The following is a 20,111-nucleotide window of genomic DNA, read 5'->3' on the forward strand; positions in this document are numbered from 1 at the left end:
AACTGCTGCCAGGTCAACCCAGCTCATCCTCCCTTTCCGAGGCTGACCTAGGTCGCCTCGCACGTGAGCGGACGAGAGTCACCTTTCCGCCATTCGAGTTTGCAAAATCCCCAAACCACCCAGCACCATGTCAGAGCAAGCATCGCACCGATCGGCCAGCAATGGAAGTCCGCCACCTGATGATCTGGAGCAGGAACTCGACGCCTTTACTCAGCCGCTGCTTATCGACGACAACGTGGTCCACAGCCTGGCATACAAGTTCTCCAAGGTATATGCTGAACTAGCCATACATTCTGAGGAGCAGTTTCTGCCTACGCCCGTCACCAAACTGCCCACGGGACATGAGACTGGCCAGTTTCTGGCTATCGATGTTGGAGGGACTAACTTGCGAGTCGCGTTCATTGAATTGTTGGGCGACGCCGAGGAACTGTTGCCTACAGCCAATGGTGTGGAACGGTCACGTGAGACGATCCGGAATGCTCAACGCCCTCGCGTGCGGCGGACGCTGGAGAAGGCATGGCCCATCGGAGAGCATTTGAAGATGGACAAGACGGAGGACCTCTTCGCTTGGATCGGCGACTGTATAGCCGAAGTCGTCGGAGATCGGCTGACTTCAGACATGGGCAAAGTGGCTGTTCCAGATGAGCTCCCTATGGGCATCACTTTCAGCTTCCCCATGATGTAAGTCCGTCGACGACTCCTGCAGAACGTCCAGCTGCTGACAGGGAATCAAGGCAAACCGAACTATCCGCCGCGACGTTGATGCCCATGGGAAAAGGATTTACCATCAGTTCTGACCTTGACCTCGGATCTACCCTGTTACAAGGCTACGCTCGCCACACCCGTCGACAGTCTCCCTCAAGCTCGTCCCCGAAAGCAAAGCGAAGGAGGCTCGGCCCGCTGCCCCGGCTCAAGATCACAGCCATCACCAACGATACAATTGCCACTCTCGCTTCCCTGGCATACAGCGTCAAGTCCCTGCCGAACTCGCGGGTCGTCGCTGGTATTATTGTCGGCACAGGTTGTAACGCCACGATCCCTATGAAGTTCTCAAGCTTGGGCGAGGCCAAAGTCGAACCCATCAGGAAGAACAAACCTCATGCGACCGAAACGGTCGTGAATACGGAAATCACAATCTCCGGTGCTTGCGGCCCTTTACAAGATATCACAACTGATTGGGATCGTGAACTGGATCGAGCGTGCGCGCGACCCGGCTTTCAACCTTTGGAATATATGACTGGAGGCCGATACATTGGAGAGCTGATTCGCATCATTTTCTTTGACTACATGACGCGTGCCCACAAACCACCAGTGCCGGCAGCGTCGCTTCCTGCCACGATTGTACACAGCTATAGTTTTAGCACCACGTTTGTGAGTGCGGTTGTCGCACGAGCCCGGTCAGATTCAGAATTGGCAGGCGAATTGAAGCGTCGCATCCCGCCTCCGGAGTCTTCGAACTGGGGTTGGTCACCGCATTCGGCGGGCGCACTGCGCAAAATTGCACAGATGGTTCAGATACGCTCTGCCGGACTGATTGCTGCGGCCACGGTCGGTCTTCTGGCTACCGTGGGCGAGATCGCACTGACAGAGCCTGGCAGCCCTGCCTCGCTTCCGGAGGGGATGATCTTGACCGACAGCAAGCCGGCATCCCCCAAGTCAAGCGTACCTGCTCTCCCACATCGTGACGCGAGAGATGGACTGTCGCCCGCTCCAGGTGCCACCGCCTGGAAGTCAGGACCGGAAGAATTGGTCATCGCTTACACCGGTGGGATTATCCAGCACTATCCCAACTTCAAAGAACAATGCCAACGGTTCATTGACCGGCTCGTGATGAGAGCAGGTCCTCAGGACGGCGGCAAGAGTGTGTTCTTAAGAGAAGCCCGGGACGGCGGCATCATTGGCGCCGGCGTCCTCGCAGGCATGGAGACTCAGGAGCGGGGTTTGTCGTGACGCGTCAATACCTTGACGGGCGCGTCATGCTCGTCCCGTTTGGGTGCCTCTGTGACCTTTTTTGGCTATGGGCAGCAGAATTTAGAAAATTGCTCGGCTTTTCGATTGCATGGAGGGCGACGATCGATGAGCAGGAGACGAACTTCGAGGATTCGTGGAAAAATTCCGGGGTTTCGTTCACTGGGGGAGTTGTGAAGATGAAGCACACACGATGCAGGGCAAGCCCCCCTGAGTTTGGGCGAACTGTGTGACAGGAGCGACTGGGCCGTTTAAGAAGCTCGGAAGCGTTAACTGAAGGGGCTTTCCTCGATTTGTCACGGAACTAAGAATCCTATACCGAGGGCAGCGGTGCGTATTATTCGCGCAAACTCGCACCCGAGCGAGAGGAAAATTGGCCGCGTGGATTGGTAGCCAGGCCAGGACCCTTTAGCTGGTGCAGGCTCAAGCGAAGGAGCCAAAAAGACCCGCCCTAGTGCCCAAGGGATCAGCGCATGAGCATCAGAATCAGGAGTCCCCGCAACACCAAACACATTCAACTACTACGAGGTATGGAGAAGGAGTCACAGGCTATGGTCACAGCAAGCGAAGACGACAAGACCTTGAGCTTTCCTTTGTCTTGGGAAAAAGGATGTATATACGAAGTATGTATCTTCTCCTCTACCTCGTATGACTGAGTACTATGATAGACTGCCTAATGGAGGAATGGCGTGGCCAGTTGATTGGCTTGATTGATGGTCCCGATTCTGTCAGCAGATGAATCATGAGCACCCACCTACAAGTTCCAGACGGGATGGCCCCGGTAGCGACGACTCGACGACTTCGGAGACCTCCAGCCGTGTCCTAACAGCCACCACACTTGAGTGGCTGCGGTACGCTTGGACCATCTAGCTTGTATGTCCCGAAGTACTCGGTATTGTGTGCATTCATTGCCTGGAACGGGCGACGTCACTTTTGCCGAAGTCCATCCATGACCTTCCTGCAGGTCTCAGGGCCCAGACAAATCGAGGTATTCGGATGTGCTCAACGGTTGCTCTGGACAAGGTGGAAATATTCCGTTGGCAGAGCTCCCAACCGTCGAGCTCGGCTGTGTGACCGGACTCGACGCTGTGCCGGCTGAGGAAAGAATACGTGAACCGCGACCCGGTGAAATCGAAATATGTGACCACCAGCGGTGTGATACGGAGATCGCGAGTTGAGACGACGGCAGTCGAGGTTGATCGACCCTCGAGACACGCGAACGGCGGGAGGCTCGTGCTCCTTGCCTCCTAGGGCTTCTCAGGGTTGCTTGATCCTGCCTAGGTTTATGTACTCCGTAGGCTCCTTAGCTCGTGCCTCGTAAGCTTTCGCTTTAACCCGAGAAGGGGCTGATTGACCGAAAAATGGCGTAAGGAGAATATCTCCTCTACCACTGGGAGGCCACTGGGGGACCACTGGCAACCCGCCTTGACCACCCTCCGCCCCCCGGCCAACGCATTTCGTTGCGAAATTCCCTTGCCCCCAAAATTCCCCAGGACCAGGTCTGGGTCTCAGGTGCCGATGGCGTTTTGGCCGGGTCTGGTGGGTGCGTCGGTGTGGAGAGTGTCATCTTTTCACGTTTTCACTTCGACCGGAACAACGGGCCCTCCACCTTCTCCCACTCACCCGCATATTTCACTTTTGGTTCGAGGATCATTACATCGCTTCCTCGTTCTTGTACAAACCACCTACAACTTCCTCCATACTCCTCTCCTCGACCTCTGCTCGGTCACTCCGTTGACATCGCTCGTTGCTCAGCTCACAACCCTGCATCCCGCCTGTTCGCCGAAAGCCACTGTCTCTACCAGTCAGTTTCTGTCGCCCATCGACAGGCTTCACATCCTCCAGCATCAAAACTCTCGACTTACCCGCCTCGAACAACACTCGTGAGAAGCTCCCCCCTCTTCTGCTCTGCTATGCGCAGGGCGTCGCAGAGAACCCGGTCTTGATGGGCGCGACCGGACTTTCGCCCTTTTGCTCGTTGCGCATGGGTTGCGTTGCTTTGGAACCCGGACAAACATGAGCCCAATTCCAACAATTGAAAATGTCGTGCATACCTGGATTAGGCGCGATGAGCCTGATAATCCAGAGCAGAGACCCAGCGACCCAAATGGCCTTGTCCTTGAAGCGTGGGGTGGGTAATGCCTTGTTCCTCAGCGTTGTACAATCCACCACAAGAACAAACAGCTGACAAACGAAACCTTTGGGGAGATAACAGCGCAGGGATATATGGTCGGGTCGCTTATCATCATGTCCTGCATCACGTTGGCAAATATGCGGAAAGGCGTGCTGCTGCACAAGCTAATCTTGCTCGAGGTAAGTTGAGGCCTTGCCCTCGATATTTGGGTGATATTGCCACGGTGACTGACCAGAGACTCGCTCGGTGTGGCAGCTCATCCTCGGGTATTGGCAAGGCTTTTTCATTTTGTTCAACCCGCCTGTGTACGCCTGGTGGCTCTCCATTGCCGCCATTCCGCTCAACATCTCATGGTGGTTGCATAATGTAATCGCTTGGATGAAGCTGAGGCCTTTCCTCAACAAAACTGTCAGTCGACTTTTCATCGGCACCGTGATTTTGGTGATCCCGTATTGGGTTGTCGAGATATACGCCAACTTCACCTATTTTCACAATGTCAATAAGGTCTTCCTGAAGACACGGCCGTGGGAAGCACTATGTCGGGATCCTTGGTGGATACTGGCGGCCTGCCTCCTGATATACAACATCAAGACCAAATACGACCTGACTATCACCCAAATTGTTCGCATTTCACCTCGCTTTGCTGTTATGCTGGGTGCCATGGTCCTCAGCATATGTTTTATAATTCTGGACGTACTCTCCGTTACCTCGGCCCTGAAGTCTGTGTTACCGGTGGGCATCAACCCATTCTGGAAGCTGTCCTTTGTTTTCAAGTGTTTGACCGACTCGGTTGTCTTGGACGATTTCAAAACAGCTTTGGACCGATTGAGGGCATTCAAAATGAGCCGGCTTGGCAGTTTTGCAATGGATGCTGGAGACTATCGCAACAAGAAGCACAAGGAGGATGTGAATAGCGCCAACAACTGGACCATGCCGCCTCCGCCACCAAATGGGGATAGACCTCAACCCGTTGCCCCTCTGCCGACGATGCCTAGTCCTGACAGTGACTATATCAAGCCTCGGTGGGAGGATCTGAAAGACGGACGCTCCGCCCATCTGGAAAACAAGAACCTCGCAGATGTTGCTCGGAACGGCTCGAGAGATCGCGACCCAGAGGTGAACCCTTTCAATGCGATAGACTACGCCGACCCTCAACGAGAGTCCAGTGACACTCAAATGCTCAAAGCGCAAACCAGCTGGCTCCAAAGACGGTCCTCTGAAGAAACTTCCGACGCGGATATAGAGTATGCCATGGCTGTCCGGTCGATGACCAATGATTCTACGGAACAACAGCGTAATAGAAGCAAATCAATAGGGGTGGCCAAGTAATCCTTGCAGGTCTGCCCTCGGCAGGGCACTCCTAGCAACGATCCCCAGCAGATGACGCGCAGAGCTTCACGGGCACGGCGTGGTATTGATAATCCGGTTCAGCCATGAGAGCTGCTCATGGACTTGGCCGACCTGGAACGTCTGCCTGCCTGATGCAGTTGTGGTCAGGCTTTCAGGAAGCACTACCACCTGTCACGCGCGCGACTCATCTCGCCGTTAAGACAGCCAGAGGCGCCTTTCCGACGCGCGAATGCCGAACAAATAGGGCCATCCTTTTCAGATTGTCAATGGGACCTGCTTTCATTGAAAGAGCGGTATTTCCCAGACCTCGAAGGAACAGGACCCGACACGAGGCAGTGGACCGCAAGAACTGTCCACTGGGCTCTGAATGAGCGTGGAGTACCCCGTGCGGACCCCAGGAACGAGGTACGAAGGAACGGACCAGGAAAATATTTTGGAAAGCTTTCATATCCATGATACCCCATGATATTGCCGAGACGTTGATACATAGCAAGTTAGCTTGGATTAGGAAGAGCAATAGCAGTCAGATTTATGTGCTCGGCGGATCTGTCGTTGGGTTAATGTACCTGCCTGTATACACCGAATAAGTACGAAGTACCTCGTACGGAGGAATTGTAACATCCCTACCATGTCACCAGATAATTACCCCGTGCGTGTCGGTAGCCAGCTCGAGCAGGTGTTCAAGAGGCCCCCTGGGCGCATCAAGGGGGCCCAGCAGCGTAATGAGCCCACTAGCCCTACTAGCCTGGCGAGCCACCCTAGTGACTCTCGCCTGCCCGCAATTTAACTGGCCCGCGGACAACCAATGCCCCGACCGTTTCCTTGGCACAAGGACCCTCCCGAGCCTCTCAACCCATGTACGACCACTTCCAACGCAGACAACCAAACGCGTCTGCGGGCCCTGCGCGATTCCTAGTTGATACCTGTACAAATCGACGCCTGGAATCATCAATTTCTTTCTCTGTTTTTCCACTCCCCAACCTTGCTCCTCGCCACGGACGTCTATTCTTGTCAGCATTGCGCCGGCGCTGGAGGGCATCTGATATTCTGGCAAATGTCTCAGTCGTCGAATTTGTTCTTCTGCCAGACTGATAGACCCATCCCCTATGGACGTCCTTTCGACTAGCACTCCCAACGGGGACCCCGGTCCTACGGCGATATTGGAGCCCGTGGATCCCCTCGAAGTCCTCGAACACATCGCCAACCTGATTGAGACTACACTGGGTGCTGCCAGAAGAGAGCTCGAAGCCGTTGGCAGCCTTTTGTCGAAAGCCAGTCGTCCCGAGTCCCTCCATAAATGTGCTCGATTTGCTGTCGATCCTCAGACTACTCTCTATGCGCAGAAGGATGTACGAGAAGAACTGGTTAATGGTCATGATGATACTCCAAGTCAGTCACAAAATAATGCCAGCAGGCGAAGATCTTCTAATGGATTGGCAGAAATCGAGCATCTCTATACCCTCTCATCCGAGTTGTCACCTGCACAGACGACCGTTGCCACAATTGCTTTTTTGAAACTCTCTGGACCCCTTGATGGACGAAAATCGATTGCCAGTCAGATTCAAGTCTTTAATCTCCCCGGCTCCTACAATATTGGAGGTGAACCAAACAACGACGGAGATGTTGTCTCACCCTACGAAGTAGTCTACTCACTTCTGCACAACGTTCTGAGCCCATACTTCGAGGCGTATACCCGACAACATGGCTCAACAAACCGGAATTGGTATGATCCTCAGGCAAAAGGCGGGATTCCCGGTGCGAAGAGAAGAATTGCGGAACTGGAAATGAGCCTGCTGCACCTGCAACAAAACACGGATATTCCGATGATACACCTGCCCATGCACGAAGTGGTCATGGGAGCCTTACAAAATGCCGAAGCCCAAGGAATATCACCTTCTGTGCAATTGATTCCGGCCCACGTCCTCGAGAATACTACCGTTCTGAACAGTATCCAAAACCATGTTATTGGGTGGATCAAGTCAATCCAGAATATCACCAAACTGACCAGGGATGTCAAGGATGCAACCCCGACACAGACCTCTGCGGCGCAGGAGATCAATTTCTGGCTGTCTCTGGAAGCCTCATTGAACAAATTAGTGGAAGAAATAAGTCTCGACCACGTCCGTTTGACGTTGGAGATTCTGAAGAAGGCGAAGCGGCAGCAGGCGGTCGTAAGTTTTGAAACCGACACCGGCTGGAGAGACGCCTTGGAAGTCGTGCGGAACTACAACACTCTCATGAGAGACTTCCCCCTGGACGAATTGTCTTCTGCAACATCTCTGCAAAAACTGGCAGAAGCTCTTGTCCTGATCTTCAATCACCTGAACAAGAAATGGAGGGTATGCAACTATCCCATTCGCCGAGCGCTCAGGCTCGTGGAGGGTATCTCGGAGGACATGAACACTCAAATTCTTCGTCTGCTCCAAGGCCGCTCGATCATGTCCCTCAGCTGGGATGAATTTACTGACCTGATGAACTCGGTCAATCTGGTCTGGGAGACTTGGGATGATCAAATGAAAAGTTTCACTGCCGTTGCTCGGGAAATCACAAGACGCAAAAACACCGATTTCGTGCCCGTAAAGATAATTCCTAAACACGCCCAAACTCAGGAGCGACTGCGCTACGTCTACCGCTTCCGAAACGACCACGAACAACTGCGCCGGACGATTATCAATGTGCTTGGATCCAAGGCTCATGCGGCTGACTCGACCCGACCAGCGGATGATAGCGGAGCTGCAATCATTGAGGAGCTGGGAGATGTTGATGCCGTCGAGGAAGTCGCTGGTGCCTATGACATTGTCCGCCATGTGGATGTGCTAGATGTATCCCCGAAGGGAACGGAGATTTGGGTCCAGGCTGAGATGCAATATACCGAACGGACCTCTCGGGTTGAGGACTCGATCATCACAAGGTTAAGAGATCGCTTGGGCAAAGCGAAGACGGCAAACGAGATGTTTCGAGTTTTTGAAAAGTTCAACGCGTTACTGGTCCGACCGAAAGTTCGAGGAGCCATCGCAGCGTATCAAACTCAGCTCCTGGACAATGTCAAAAACGCGATTGCCTCCCTCCACGAAAGATTTAAACAACAGTATGGGGGCTCCGAAGCACAGATGATGGCTCAACTTCGCGATATCCCTCCTGTGGCGGGTGCCATTCTCTGGGTCCGTCAAATCGAAGCACAGTTGAATAATTATATGTCCAAGGTCCAAGCAGTCCTGGGAGAAGACTGGATGCTGCATACAGACGGAGAGAAGCTAGAAGCTGAGAGCAATCTGTTTCGAAAGAAGCTCACAACCAGAGACATCTATGAAGCATGGCTTCGGGATGTTCTGGCAAGGGACATCTCCGTTACTGGAAGGCTGTTCTCTATCTCCCGGAGCCGTACGGCAAACGGCGCCATGGAGCTCATTGTGAACTTTGACAACCATGCCATTTCTCTGTTCAAGGAAGTCAGAAATCTGAGTTGGCTGAACTACCAAATCCCGCACCGGATAGCAACAACGGCAAAACAAGCTCAACGTGTGTATCCATACGCCTTGAGTCTTATGGAGAGTGTTGCAGGATACTTTTCTGCTGTTCGATCCATTCAGGAAATGCCCAACACAGCACCGCTGATGGCGGGCTACGAAAAGGAAGTGCAAAGCCTCTTCGCCACCGGCATCAAGCTGAAATGGGACTCTTTCATACATTCCTACGAACTGCACATCAAAGGAAAAGCCACTACCAATGATTCGGCACATGTGCAGTACGTTCGTGACTTGGCTACGGCGGTTACAACCCTGCAAAGCAAGACCGCGACGGTACGAAGCCTTGATCAAAACATCCAAGTCGCTCTTTCTGAGATGAAGAGCTGTCCTTATACTGCTAAGAATTTCCAGGCTCAAATGGACATTGTCCAGAATGCTGTGGACAAGATGAACTTAGAGAACTACTCGAATCTCTCTACATGGGTATCTCAATTAAACTCGCAATTGCGCCACATTTTTGAGGAACGATTACGAGCTGCTCTGAAGTACTGGATCACGTCTTTCACCTCCACGGATGAACAATACCCAGCCTCAGAAGAGTCGATGCACCATGTTCAGTTTCCCCTTACGCAAATCGAGATAATGATGAACAATCAAACAGTTTTCGTCGACCCTCCTCTCAACTTCGTCAGGGCATCGTGGGTACTTCAGCTGGAAGATTGGCTGGAGGTCTTGTGCCATTTGCCACAGGTCAGAGCTTCTCGATACTCGGTGATTGCGGATATTGGGTCACCACAGGCGACACCTTCATTCACAGATCTACCGTTGCAGAATGTTGAGGTGCTGCAAGCTGCCTACAACGCCATTGATACTAGGATCGAAAATATGGCCGTCTACCTAGAGGAGTGGTACACCTATCAGAATTTGTGGGATCTCCGGAGCGATCAATTACATGAAACCCTTGGTGACGATCTCGCCCAATGGCACCAGCTACTACAGGAAGTTCGCCATGCGCGTTCAACCTTTGACACCTCTGAGGGGCGCAAGAGCTTCGGCAGCGTCGTCTTCGATTATGAGCAGGTCCAATCGAAGATCACACAGAAATATGATCAATGGCAATATGAGATAACCAGCAAGTTTGGTGGTATCCTTGGCAATCGCATGGCAGAAGTGTACACTGATATGAAACGATCGCGCCTCGAGCTCGAAAATCACTCTCTTGAAGCGTCATCCACGGCGCAAGCGGTTGCATTCATCACCATTGTCCAACAATGCAGACGAAATGCCATGATATGGGGTCCCGAAGTCGAGATCTTTAGGCAAGGCCAGACGACTCTGTCAAGGCAGCGGTACAACTTTGCTAGTGACTGGCTGTCTGCAAACCAACTGAGCGACGAATGGGATGCTTTCGAGGAGATACTGAATCGCAAAAGCAAGGTTGTTGAAGATCAGACGGATGCGCTGCGGGCCAATATCATTGCCGAAGATCGCCTTATTGCCAGCCGCATCGCTGATGTGGTTGCTCAGTGGACAGAGGAGAAGCCCGTTTCTGGGACCATTCCACCTGGAGAAGCTGCTGAGCTCTTGCGTGTGTACCAAGCACGTATGGAGAAGTTGCAAGCCGAAGCCGAAACGGTCTCGCGAGCGAAGGAAGCCCTTGCATTGCCATCTACCCGGGATGACTCTCTGACTGCTGCCTTGGAGGAGGTAAGCGATTTCAAATCCGTCTGGTCCAACCTGTCCACGATATGGGAAAGCATCAACGAACTCCGTGATATGTTGTGGACCAGTTTACAACCACGAAAGCTTCGTCAATCATTAGATGGTTTGGTGAAGATGACGAAAGAGATGCCAAGTCGAATGCGGCAGTATGCAGCTTTCGAGCATGTCCAGACAGTTCTGCGCCAACTGATCAAGGCCAATCCACTTCTAAACGACCTCAAGTCTGATGCCATTCGGGAAAGACATTGGCTGAAGATTTACAAAGCCTTGAAGCCCAGCAAGAGATATTCCGAGGTCTCGATGACTTTGGGTGATGTCTGGGATCTTCAGTTGATCACCAGTGAAGCAACTATCAGAGATATTATTGCCCAGGCAAGGGGAGAGCTGGCCCTCGAAGAGTTCGTCAGACAAGTCCGGGAGACTTGGCAAAGCTATCCACTTGATCTGGTAAACTATCAGAACAAGTGCCGATTGATTCGGGGCTGGGATGATCTTTTCTCCAAATGCAGCGAGAACCTGAACTCCCTCCAGGCTATGCGACACTCTCCGTATTACAAAGAGTTTGAGGAAGAAGCCTCGTCTTGGGAAGACAAACTAAATCGCGTCCATGTTCTTTTCGATATCTGGATTGACGTTCAAAGGCAATGGGTCTACTTGGAAGGCGTCTTTACTGGCAACAACGATATCAAGCATCTTCTGCCCACCGAGTCCAGCAGGTTCTCGAACATCAACACTGAATTTTCCGCAGTCATGAAGAAGGTTTATAAATCTCCCTTTGTCATGGACGTCCTCGCCATTCCTGGAGTGCAGAAGTCTCTGGAACGGCTGGCAGAACTCTTGAGCAAAATTCAGAAGGCTTTGGGCGAATATCTCGAACGGGAGCGTGTCTCTTTCCCTCGATTCTATTTTGTTGGTGATGAGGACTTGCTTGAAATCATTGGCAACAGTAATGACAGCACCCGTGTCGCGAAGCACTTCAAGAAGATGTTTGCCGGGATATGTGGCGCAGAAGTGAATGATGACAATACGATTGCCGCCGTTACTTCGAAGGAAGGCGAAGTCGTGAAGCTGAAGAAGGAAGTTTCTCTCATTAAACTCCCCAAAATCAACGATTGGCTCACGGCTCTCGACACCAGCGTTAAGCAGACTTTGGCCGAATTGCTTGCGGAAGCGGCCACTGCCTTCAAGCCATTGTTTACTGCGCCTGAACTAGACGTCCAGCAATTTCAGGAGTATATGACTCGCTTTCCTGCTCAGATCATGATTCTAGCGGCGCAAGTTGTATGGACCGACCTTGTTCAAGGAGCACTTGAAGCTGGAGGCCAAGGACTGTCGAAACTTCACGAATATGAGGTGCGTCTGCTAGATATCCTGGCCGAGAGCGTGTTGCAAGATCTCCCCGCCTTGACTCGAAAGAAATGCGAGCACTTTATCACTGAGGCTGTTCATCAACGGGACGTTATTGCGAAGCTCATGAAAGCAGAAGCAAATACACCCGGACATTATCTTTGGCTTCTGCAGATGCGGTATGTTTACGACCCCAATGCAGACCTCATGAATCGCCTCCGTATCCAAATGGCAAACGCGGACCTGGATTATGGTTATGAATATCTCGGTGTGCCGGATCGCCTGGTTCGGACACCGCTCACCGATCGATGCTTTTTGACCCTCACACAAGCTCTTTGCCAAAGACTGGGTGGATCACCTTATGGTCCTGCAGGAACTGGAAAGACTGAATCAGTAAAAGCCTTGGGACTTCAACTGGGCCGCTTCACCTTAGTCTTCTGTTGTGATGACACCTTCGACTTCCAGGCAATGGGTCGCATATTTCTAGGACTGTGTCAGGTAGGGGCTTGGGGATGTTTTGATGAATTCAATCGTCTTGAAGAGAGAATTCTTTCGGCTGTCTCACAACAAATTCAAAATATTCAAATTGGTCTTAAATACACCACGAACGAGCAGAAGGCGCAAATCGACCTGGTTGGGCGTCGCTTCAAAGTCAACCCAAATTCCGGCTTGTTCATCACGATGAATCCCGGGTACGCTGGCCGTTCCAACCTGCCAGACAATTTGAAGAAGCTGTTTAGGAGTGTTGCAATGTCCAAGCCAGACAAGGAGTTGATTGCTGAAGTCATGCTTTTCTCGCAAGGCTTCAAGCAGGCCAAACATATTTCACACCAGATCGTCCCATTTTTCGACCACTGTGCGCAGCGGCTTTCGAAGCAACCTCATTACGATTTCGGTCTGAGAGCCCTGAAAAGTGTCTTAATTAGCTCTGGCGGGCTTAAGAGAGTTCGGATGCAAACGTCAGAAGGGACCAAAGGAGATGAAAGTCTCATCGAGCCGCAAATCATTGTGCAAAGCATTCGAGAAACAGTGTCTCCAAAGCTGATTAAACAAGACGTCGAGACTCTCATTGATGTGCAGGCGGAAGACTTTCCGGGCGTGGAATATGTCCCTGCAAACATGACCACATTGACCGAGGCAATCAAACAAGTAATGCATGAACAGCATCTCACCGAGAGCGAGGCCTGGATGACGAAGATTCTTCAGCTGTATCAAATCCAAAACATCCACCATGGTGTTATGATGGTTGGACAATCCGCTTCTGGTAAATCTGCCATATGGAGAGTCCTTTTACAAGCCCTGCAAAAGGTGGAAGGAGTTGAAGGAGTATTCCATGTGATTGATCCAAAGGTCATGTCAAAGGAAGCTCTTTATGGTAGCCTCGATAGCACGACTCGAGAGTGGACTGATGGCCTGTTTACGGCCATCTTACGGAAGGTTGTTGACAATCTTCGTGGCGAAGACAGCAAGCGCCACTGGATCGTTTTTGACGGAGATGTCGATCCTGAATGGGTTGAAAATCTGAACAGCGTTCTTGACGACAACAAACTATTGACGCTTCCGAACGGTGAAAGATTGAATCTGCCTTCAAATGTTCGGATCATGTTCGAAGTCGAGAGTCTCAAATATGCCACCCTCGCCACGGTCAGCCGTTGTGGCATGGTGTGGTTCTCCGATGACACAGTAAGCCCGTCGCTCATGATAGATCACTTCGTGCAGAAGCTCGCGGATCGGACATTTGAGGATTTGGATGATGAGATCAAAGCAGCTGGGCTCAGGACGAAAGCTCAAGATACGCAGCGCCATGCGGTCGAAACCCTAAGGGACTTGATGCAGCGTGATGATTTTCTTCTGAAGGCACTCTCTACTGCCGCATCTCACAAGCATATCATGGAATTCACTACGGCCAGGGCGCTTGGCAGCCTGTTCAGTCTGCTAGCCAAAGGATGTCGCACTATCTTGGAGTACAACATGAATCATGCCGAATTCCCGCTAGAACCGGAGCAGACGGAGGTCTTCATTTCGAAGAAGCTTCTATTGGCGATTGTCTGGAGTTTCGTGGGCGATGCGTCTCTGGGCGTCCGCAAGGAATTCGGCGATTTCTTGTCTTCAATGACGACTATCGACCTCCCCACCCTCGACAGCTCGGCTTCCCTCATTGATTACGATGTGACTCTGCCCAATGGTCAGTGGGTACCATGGCAGGCCCAAGTTCCCACCGTCGACCTGAACACTCACTCGATTACGCAAACTGATGTTATCATACCTACGATTGATACAGTCCGCCATGAGGATGTCCTGTATTCGTGGTTGTCGGAACACAAACCATTGATGTTATGTGGTCCGCCAGGTTCTGGCAAAACAATGACTCTCTTCAGTGCCCTTCGGAAACTTCCCGATATGGAGGTTGTCGGTCTCAACTTTTCCAGCGCGACACAGCCAGAGCTCGTCATTAAGACATTTGAGCAGTACTGCGAGTATAAAAAGACTCTCAATGGAATGGTGCTTTCCCCCACCCAACTTGGTCGTTGGCTGGTCATATTCTGCGACGAGATCAATCTTCCTGCTCCCGATAAATACGGTACTCAGCGCGCTATCAGTTTCCTGCGGCAGCTCGTGGAACAAAATGGTTTTTGGCGTACCACTGATAGAGTGTGGGTGTCTTTGGAACGTATACAATTCGTCGGCGCTTGCAATCCTCCAGAAGATGTGGGACGTCATCCTATGGGTGACAGATTCTTGAGACACGCTCCCGTGGTCATGGTCGACTACCCTGGTGAGGTCTCCTTGACCCAGATTTACGGCACCTTCAACAACGCGGTCCTCAAGGTGGTGCCCTCATTACGGGGATTTGCTGAAGCTCTAACGCACGCAATGGTCGAGTTTTACCTGAAATCTCAAACTAGGTTTACGCCAGACATCCAGCCTCACTATGTCTACTCGCCCCGAGAGCTGACCCGATGGGTTCGTGGTATATATGAGGCCATAGCGCCTCTCGAACATCTCTCACTGGAAGGACTGATTCGTATTTGGGCGCACGAAGCATTGCGACTGTTCCAAGATCGACTTGTCGAACAAGAGGAGCGAGCCTGGACGTCTGATATGGTACGACAGACTGCGCTAGAACACTTCCCCACTGCCGACATCGATCAGGCCTTACAGGGACCCATCCTCTTCTCTAACTGGCTTTCGAAAAATTATGTCTCTGTCGAGCAAGAACAATTACGTGAATTTGTCAAAGCGCGCCTCAAGACTTTCTGCGAGGAAGAGGTGGATGTCCCTCTTGTGTTATTCAATGATGTCCTCGAGCATGCTTTGCGCATTGACCGAGTTTTCCGCCAACCACAAGGCCATCTCATCCTAATCGGCACTAGCGGTAGCGGCAAAACCACATTGTCTAGGTTTGTCGCCTGGATGAACGGCTTGACCATATTCCAGATCAAGGTCCATGGCCGCTATTCTGCTGAAGATTTTGATGATGATTTGAGAGGGGTTCTCCGAGCGTGTGGCTGCCGAGGCCAAAAAATATGCTTCATCATGGACGAATCCAATGTCCTCGACTCTGGTTTCCTGGAGCGGATGAATACTTTGCTAGCCAATGGAGAAGTCCCCGGTCTTTTTGAGGGAGATGAGTACTCTGCCCTCATGACTGCTTGCAAGGAAGGTGCCCAACGACAAGGTCTGCTTTTGGATTCGCAAGAAGAGCTTTACAAGTGGTTCACCCAGCAAATCGTCCGCAATTTACATGTCGTCTTCACAATGAACCCGCCACAGGATGGTCTCTCATCGAAGGCAGCTACTAGCCCGGCCTTGTTCAACAGATGCGTTCTCAACTGGATGGGTGATTGGTCGGATCAAGCTCTCTTCCAGGTCGGGTACGAACTTACACACTCAATCGATCTTGACAAACCGAACTTCTCCGCTCCTGACAGTATCCCCGTCGCGTATCGTGGCCTATCCCTTCCTGCCTCGCACCGCGACACGATTATCAACGCAATGGTGCACATACACTATTCTGTCCAGAAGACCAACGAGCGCCTGGAACGTCAACAGGGCATTGTTACTTATCTTACTCCTCGGCATTACCTCGACTTCGTAACACAGTTCCGCAAACTCTTCAGGGAGAAGCGCGAAGATCTTGAAGAACAACAACGCCACCTCAACGTGGGTCTAGATAAGCTTCGAGATACCGTCGACAAAGTACGGGACTTGAGAGCAAGCTTGGCCCAGAAAAAGCATCAGCTCGAGCTGAAGGATGCCGAGGCGAATGAAAAGCTTCAACGAATGGTTGCAGATCAACGAACTGCGGAGTCGCAGAAGACAACCTCCATCGAGATACAGACTGAACTGGAGAAACAGGAGAAAGAGATCGCCAGCCGGAAAGAGATCGTATTAGAGGACCTGGCAAAGGCGGAACCCGCTGTCATCGAAGCGCAGCGAAGCGTCAGCAACATCAAGAGACAACATCTCACTGAGGTGAGGTCCATGGCTAATCCTCCATCTGGTGTTAAGCTTGCCTTGGAATCAGTATGCACCTTACTTGGTCATAAGGTCGATAACTGGAAGGCCATTCAAGCTGTTGTTCGACGGGACGATTTCATTGCAAATATCGTCAACTACGACAACGAGAAAGACATGACACCAAGTCTTCGGCAAAAAATGCGCCACGACTATTTGTCCAACGATGACTTCACCTTCGAGAAGGTCAACCGTGCAAGTAAAGCCTGTGGGCCTCTGGTACAGTGGGTGGAAGCTCAAGTCAATTACTCCGAGATTCTTGACCGTGTGGGGCCTCTCCGTGCCGAAGTTGAGCAGCTTGAAGACAAGGCTCTACAAACCAAAGCAGAAGCCAAAGCCATCGAAAACAGAATCGTTAAGCTAGAGGAGAGCATTGCAACCTACAAAACGGAGTATGCGGCCCTCATCAGTGAAACGCAAGCAATCAAGAGCGAAATGGCACGAGTTCAGACGAAGGTAGATCGCAGTCTGCGTCTACTTGACAGTCTGTCTTCCGAACGGGTCAGATGGGAAGCAGCTAGTAAGTCGTTTGAGACTCAAATCCAGACGCTGGTGGGAGATGTGGTCATTGCATCGGCATTCCTTGCATATGGAGGTCTCTACGATCAACAATTCAGAAAGACGATGGTCGATGATTGGATGCATCATATGTCACAGTCTGGTATATCTTGCAAAAGCGATGGCTCTGTCCTTGGATATCTGTCCTCTGCCGACGAACGCCTTCAGTGGCAGCGTCACTCTCTTCCAGCTGATGATTTGTGCATGGAGAATGCCATCATGCTCAAGCGCTTCAACCGCTATCCATTGATCATTGACCCACCTGGCAGGGTGACGGAATTCCTGAAACAAGAACATCAAGGGCGGAAGCTAACAGTAACAAGCTTTCTGGACGACGCCTTCACAAAGCAGCTTGAGAGCGCCTTGCGCTTTGGCAATCCGATCCTGATTCAAGACGCAGAATATCTGGATCCTATATTGACGCATGTCTTGAACAAAGAATACCAGAAGACTGGTGGGCGGGTACTTATCCAGCTTGGCAAGCAAGAGATCGACTTTTCAGAGCACTTCCAACTATATCTCTCTACTCGTGACCCATCGGCGGCCTTTGCCCCCGACGTTTGCAGCAGGACTACCTTCATCAATTTCACGGTTACCCGCAGTAGTTTGCGAACACAGTCTCTGAACGAAGTTCTCAAAGCTGAGCGACCAGATGTCGATAAACGAAGAACAAACTTGGTCAAAATGCAGGGAGAGTTTGACACAAACCTAAGGCAATTGGAAAAGAGACTCTTGCAAGCTCTCAATGAATCTCGGGGCAATATTCTTGATGATGACAACGTCATTCAGACCCTCGAAACACTCAAGAAGGAGGCAGCGGTCATCACAAAGAAGGTCGCGGAAACGGAAGGCGTCATGGCAGAAGTTGAGCGTATCACGCAAGGCTACAGCCACATCGCCAACGCCTGCAGTGCCATTTTTGCCTTGCTTGAGCAGCTACACCATCTCAATCACGGGTATCGATTCTCGCTGCCATATTTCATCGATATCTTCAACTCAGTGCTCCATAACAACCCACATCTCAGCAACAAGACAAATCACGAAGAACGTGGCGAGATCATCCTGAAGGACATATTTGTTGAGACTTATCGACGAACATCCCTCTCTCTGTTGCAAAAGGATCGCATTACACTGGCCATGCTTCTGGTCCGCGCCTCCCCATACAGTTTTGATCGGTCTGCAATGGAATTGATACTAGAAGATCGACCGCATTCTCGAGGTACCGTGGCTAATGACAATCGCGCCGAGGACGTATTGATAGCCGTGAAGCGAATTCCTATTTTCAAGAGCGACAAGATTGACCCGACGAGCAAGAGCTGGATGCAGTTCCTCTCAGCTGAACGTGCTGAGCACTGTGTTCCCACGCTCTGGAACGACACTGACAATACAATCGACCAAAACCTTTACAAACTACTCCTTGTCAAGCTGGCCCGACCGGACAGGTTCTTGCCGGCAGCCCAAGCACTTGTCGCGAGCGTTTTTGGACCTGAAATCTTCCAGGGTACTGATGACCTGGCGACGATCGTCAATCAGGTCAACTCCTCGATTCCGATTGCACTCTGCTCCAATCCTGGGTTTGACGCAAGTTACAAAGTCGATGCCCTTGTGGAGAAGCAGAATGCAAACTGCGCCAATGTTGCAATGGGCTCTGATGAGAGCGTTGCAAGTGCCGATAAAGCCATCACCAGTGCAGCCGCGAACGGCACCTGGGTTTTGATCAAGAATGTCCACCTTGCACCGCAGTGGCTGCAGAGCCTAGAGAAGCGCCTATCGGCTCTAAAACCGCATAATGACTTCAGACTATTCCTTTCCATGGAGTCCAGTCCGAAAATACCCGTCAACCTACTTCAAGCCTCCAGGACTCTCGTCTATGAACAACCAGCAGGCATGAGAGCAAACATGAAGGACACCTTGACCGTAGTGTCGGACCGAGGCACCCGAACCCCCGTCGAGAAGGGCAGGCTTTATCTACTCCTCTGTTTCCTTCATGCTGTACTCCAAGAGCGCCTTAGATATGCCCCAACTCTAGGCTGGAAGGGACTTTGGGAGTTCAACGACAGTGACTACGAGTGTTGCTCTTTCATCATCGACGTCTGGATCGATGCGATTGCACAAGGAAGATCAAATGTTGCACCTGCCAAATTACCTTGGGATTTGCTTCGAACCTTGATTACCGAGATGTACGGTGGTAAGATTGATGATGAAGGCGACTTCTCATTACTGAGTCAAATTGTGGGCAAGGTGTTTGATCCTGCAGCGTACGAAAACGACCATGAACTCGTGTCAGCTCCGCAAGAAGGCCAGGCGCTCAAAGTTCCCTCTGGGACAACAATTCGCGACTTCATGGGCTGGGTCGACCAGTTACCTGAGCGAGAACCCCCAGCGTATCTGGGGCTACCTGCAGATGCGGAGAAATTATTGTTGATGGGGCAAGGAAGAGAGACGATTGGAAATCTTGCCAGGATAACGGATTTACTTGAGGAAGGAGAGCAGACCTTGTCGTAGGAGCATGGCTGCTCTTGGGTTCTTATCACGGAGAATATTGGGCAGGCGCTTGGATATCATGAAGCAGAGGGCTATTTCAATCATGACCACAGAGTGTCAGTGTCCACATGGACGATTTTCTCTTTTGTTCGACACGAAACGGGGTTTCAACTCGTCGTTGTCGCATTTATTGAGCGCATGGCGAAAGGCGTTTGAGGGTGATTATGTTCCGGGTATACCCTGTGTCGTTCTGCTGCGGCTACGGCCCTTGTCTTAGATAGATTCCATGGACATACTTAGAGAGTCGTTCCTTTGATTAGACTCAGCATTCGGACTGATAGCGAGATCCTAACAGTAACGAGGCTGAACATCACGTGAACAGACCCCGGAAGACTTTCCCAGATTGAACTGCGGACACTTCACTCGATGTTCAACACGCCGCGGAGGTGAAGACCCAGCAAGCTAGGTGGCCATTTGAGGTCAGGAATATATGTTTCTGCGGGAGATCGCTGCAGCTGACCGAGCTGAAAGTCTTCTCTCGACCTGGCAACAAAGACCAAAAG

General features: G+C 51.4%; 3 protein-coding genes across 3 annotated transcripts; all 3 read left to right on the forward strand.

Moving 5' to 3' along the window:
• Positions 1-127: 127 nt before the first annotated feature.
• Positions 128-1,950, forward strand: AYL99_00832 (hypothetical protein; the record flags this gene model as incomplete). The annotated part of the gene is made up of 2 exons (XM_018832348.1): positions 128-681; positions 735-1,950. The coding sequence occupies 2 exons, from the start codon at positions 128-130 to the stop codon at positions 1,948-1,950; spliced, it is 1,770 nt and encodes a 589-aa protein (XP_018698227.1).
• Positions 1,951-4,215: 2,265 nt separating this feature from the next.
• On the forward strand, positions 4,216-5,431 carry AYL99_00833 (hypothetical protein; the record flags this gene model as incomplete). The annotated part of the gene is made up of 2 exons (XM_018832349.1): positions 4,216-4,281; positions 4,358-5,431. 2 exons carry the CDS (start codon positions 4,216-4,218, stop codon positions 5,429-5,431), a joined length of 1,140 nt encoding a protein of 379 aa, XP_018698228.1.
• Positions 5,432-6,558: 1,127 nt separating this feature from the next.
• Positions 6,559-19,569, forward strand: AYL99_00834 (hypothetical protein; the record flags this gene model as incomplete). Its single annotated transcript, XM_018832350.1, has 3 exons — positions 6,559-6,841; positions 6,893-16,464; positions 16,540-19,569. The coding sequence occupies 3 exons, from the start codon at positions 6,559-6,561 to the stop codon at positions 19,567-19,569; spliced, it is 12,885 nt and encodes a 4,294-aa protein (XP_018698229.1).
• Positions 19,570-20,111: the final 542 nt, after the last annotated feature.

This window comes from Fonsecaea erecta (genome assembly GCF_001651985.1).
Source record: "Fonsecaea erecta strain CBS 125763 chromosome Unknown Scaff1, whole genome shotgun sequence".
NCBI classification, from domain to species: domain Eukaryota; kingdom Fungi; phylum Ascomycota; class Eurotiomycetes; order Chaetothyriales; family Herpotrichiellaceae; genus Fonsecaea; species Fonsecaea erecta.